This window comes from Populus euphratica, unplaced genomic scaffold (genome assembly GCF_000495115.2).
Source record: "Populus euphratica unplaced genomic scaffold, PopEup_1.0 scaffold5453.1, whole genome shotgun sequence".
NCBI lineage: Eukaryota > Viridiplantae > Streptophyta > Magnoliopsida > Malpighiales > Salicaceae > Populus > Populus euphratica.
This window is the reverse complement of record NW_011505233.1, coordinates 1,267-3,939: the sequence shown is the minus strand read 5'-3', so window position 1 is coordinate 3,939 and position 2,673 is coordinate 1,267. Positions and strand designations below refer to the sequence as shown.

The window sequence follows — 2,673 nt, the reverse complement described above, 5'->3', positions numbered from 1 at the left end:
CGGCTCGGCTTCGAAATATGGCTTGTGGCTCGGCGCGGCTCAAATATGGCGCGCGTGTGGCTCACTCGTCTTCTTCCTCGGGGCGCGTGGGCTACAGTGCTGAAATTTCAGATGGAGAGTGTGGTCCACCCCGTGCTCCGATTGATCTGATTTTTGCACCGTTGAGTTCGTATTGATGAGCTCTACACTTTGGAATGATCAAAACTTGTTTTTGACAACTTTGAAAATTCGGATATTTCCCAAAAATACCTCTGTTTTCTGACGAACGGGGCTCTGATACCAATTGTTGGTGGGAGAAACCACTTGTGGTGGCTTTGAAACACTCGGAGGGGATAAAACACACTCTTTTATTTCAAGAACAAAGCTTACAATAACATAAACAAAAGCTTACAACAACCCCTCTTTCTTTCTCTCTTTCTCTCTAGTGTTTCTCTCAATCTCTCCACACATAATTGCATAAGCTTAGCTATCTATTTATACACGAAATCAAAACAAGAAAATTCAACCTTCAAGTGTGAAGGCGGTTTTTGGCCGACGGTGTGAAAGCGGCCGGCGGCCGGTGGCTGGCGGCTGGCGGCTGGGCGGTGACAGCTGGTGGCTGCCTTCCTTGACCTTCTGGATTGAGTTTACTTCAACAAGAACGGCGGTAGAATCATGTAAGAATGCAGGAGTGAAAGTTATATTGGTCACCGGTGACGATGTTCGTACAGCAAGAGCTACAGCCATTGAATGTGGAGTTTTCAGTTGTGATCAAGAGGACGTGGAAAGCGATGCTATAGTAGAAGGAGTCCAATTCAGTAACTACTCGCGGGAGCAGAGAATGGAAAGGATTGGGAAACTCCTTGTGATGGGAAGTTCATCCCCATCTGACAAGCTTGAAATGATTCGATGTTTAAAGGAGGACGGTCATGTGGTAGCAGTAACTGGTGGTGGTACCAACGATGCCCTAGCTTTGAAGGAAGCAGATATTGGGCTCTCCATGGGAATAAGAGGGACTGAGGTGGCGAAAGAGAGCTCAAAAATTGTCATATTGGATGATAACTTCATTTCCGTGGTGACTATGTTGAGCTGGGGAAGGTGCGTCTACAACAATATTCAGAAGTTCATTCAATTTCAGCTTACAATGAACGTTGCAGCCCTTGTCATCAACCTTATCTCAGCTTGTTCTTCTGGTGTATTATCATTGTCAGCATTCCAGATACTCTGGGAAAAGGTTATCATTGATACCCTGGGCCTACTAGCAGTGATCAGTCATGACCAGCCGTCCAAAGATCTCATGAGAAAGCCTCCTGTATGCTGGTCCAAGCGACCTATCAACGAAAGCATCTTCAACAACATCCTCATCCAGGTCTTTTATCAGGCAGTTACTCTATCAGCTCTACAATTCACTGTGGGTAAGTCAATTCTGGATTTGGCGATTAATAACACACTTGTTTTCAATACCTCAGTCATCTGCCAAGTTTTCAATATATTTACTGCGAGGCTGCCTGTGGAGAAGAAGAGCATGTTTATGTGGATACGCAAGAACAAGCGTTTCTTAGCGGCTGTGCTTGTAGTCACAGTTGCTCAAGGAGTGATAGTGGAGTTATCGAGCAAGGTGACTAACAGCAATGAGAAACTGGATCGGAAGCAGTGGTGTGTGTCCTTAAGTATTGCTGCTTCATCTTGGTTGTTTGATCAGCTTGCAAGGCGTTTGATTCTTCCTAAAATCAGCTTTCTTGGATCTTGAAAAGTTCCACTTAGGGTTTTCTTTATATATATATATATATATATATTCTACTACTGGTCCCTGGAAGCTGTTTTGGTTGTTACTTACTGTACGAAAACGCGGTATGTCTGTCCGAAGGCATTTTGTCGTCACATCTATTAGATGTAAGACATTCACACTTGGTTAATGTATTATAAGATCTTGTCCGTTAAAAACATAGCGAAGGGGGGAGAGAATCTCATCAACCAACCATCAAATCTATCACTGGCTGATCTTTTATAAAATAGCATCGTGATCTACTCACATCAGCCACTTAATTCACCTCTATCGTGGAAAGGTAGGTTAGGGAAGCGTAGGATTTCTTAGGAACAAAATGCCACGTGCAGGCTATATGTTGTCCTGAGATTTCTTCATCAGCAGCTATTGTTTGAGGTGTCAGGAGATGGAGGAAGATAATTTTGTCTCTATAACCTGTTTTTTCAACAATTTTTATACAAAAATACATAAAATATCACGGAGACACGAGTAAACTCATTTGTTGTCTTATTTTTATTTTATTTTTTACAATTACTTTTCTTTTTAATTTAATCTTTAAATTCAAAAAATTTGGTATAATTTCTTTTTTATTTTTATTTTCACCCTCATTTTATTAACTACATTTTTATCAATTAAATCTTCTTATATAATTGATTATTTATTATCAATTTCATCCTTTAGTTTATAAATAGCTAAATACCATTGTTTTAAACAGCTTTTTAAAAAAGTAATTTTTCTTTTTTTAAGAATTTGAACAGATTTTATCACAAATTAATTAGAATGCCAGTAGATTCAAGTTTTTTATTATATTATATCGTGTCAATCATTTTTAAACAAACATAAAATTAATATTCTATTTTCAGCTATATACCCACATAATTCAAACAAAACACCATTATCACTTTAAACCCACCTTCTTTGATTATTCT

General features: G+C 39.4%; 1 protein-coding gene across 1 annotated transcript; it reads left to right on the top strand.

Moving 5' to 3' along the window:
- The first annotated feature begins 17 nt into the window (after nucleotides 1-17).
- LOC105120197 (putative calcium-transporting ATPase 13, plasma membrane-type) lies at nucleotides 18-2,219 on the top strand. Its single transcript, XM_011018389.1, has 2 exons — nucleotides 18-169; nucleotides 640-2,219. The coding sequence occupies exons 1-2, from the start codon at nucleotides 18-20 to the stop codon at nucleotides 1,727-1,729; spliced, it is 1,242 nt and encodes a 413-aa protein (XP_011016691.1). The 3' UTR covers nucleotides 1,730-2,219.
- Nucleotides 2,220-2,673: the final 454 nt, after the last annotated feature.

What these genes read in the sequence shown, in the direction of transcription:
- LOC105120197 (XM_011018389.1), top strand. Translation starts at nt 18, where the DNA reads ATGGCTTGTGGCTCGGCGCGGCTCAAATATGGCGCGCGTGTGGCTCAC. An exon ending in ATTTTTGCACCGTTGAGTTC is followed by an intron (nt 170 to 639) that starts GTATTGATGAGC and finishes TACTTCAACAAG; the next exon opens with AACGGCGGTAGAATCATGTA.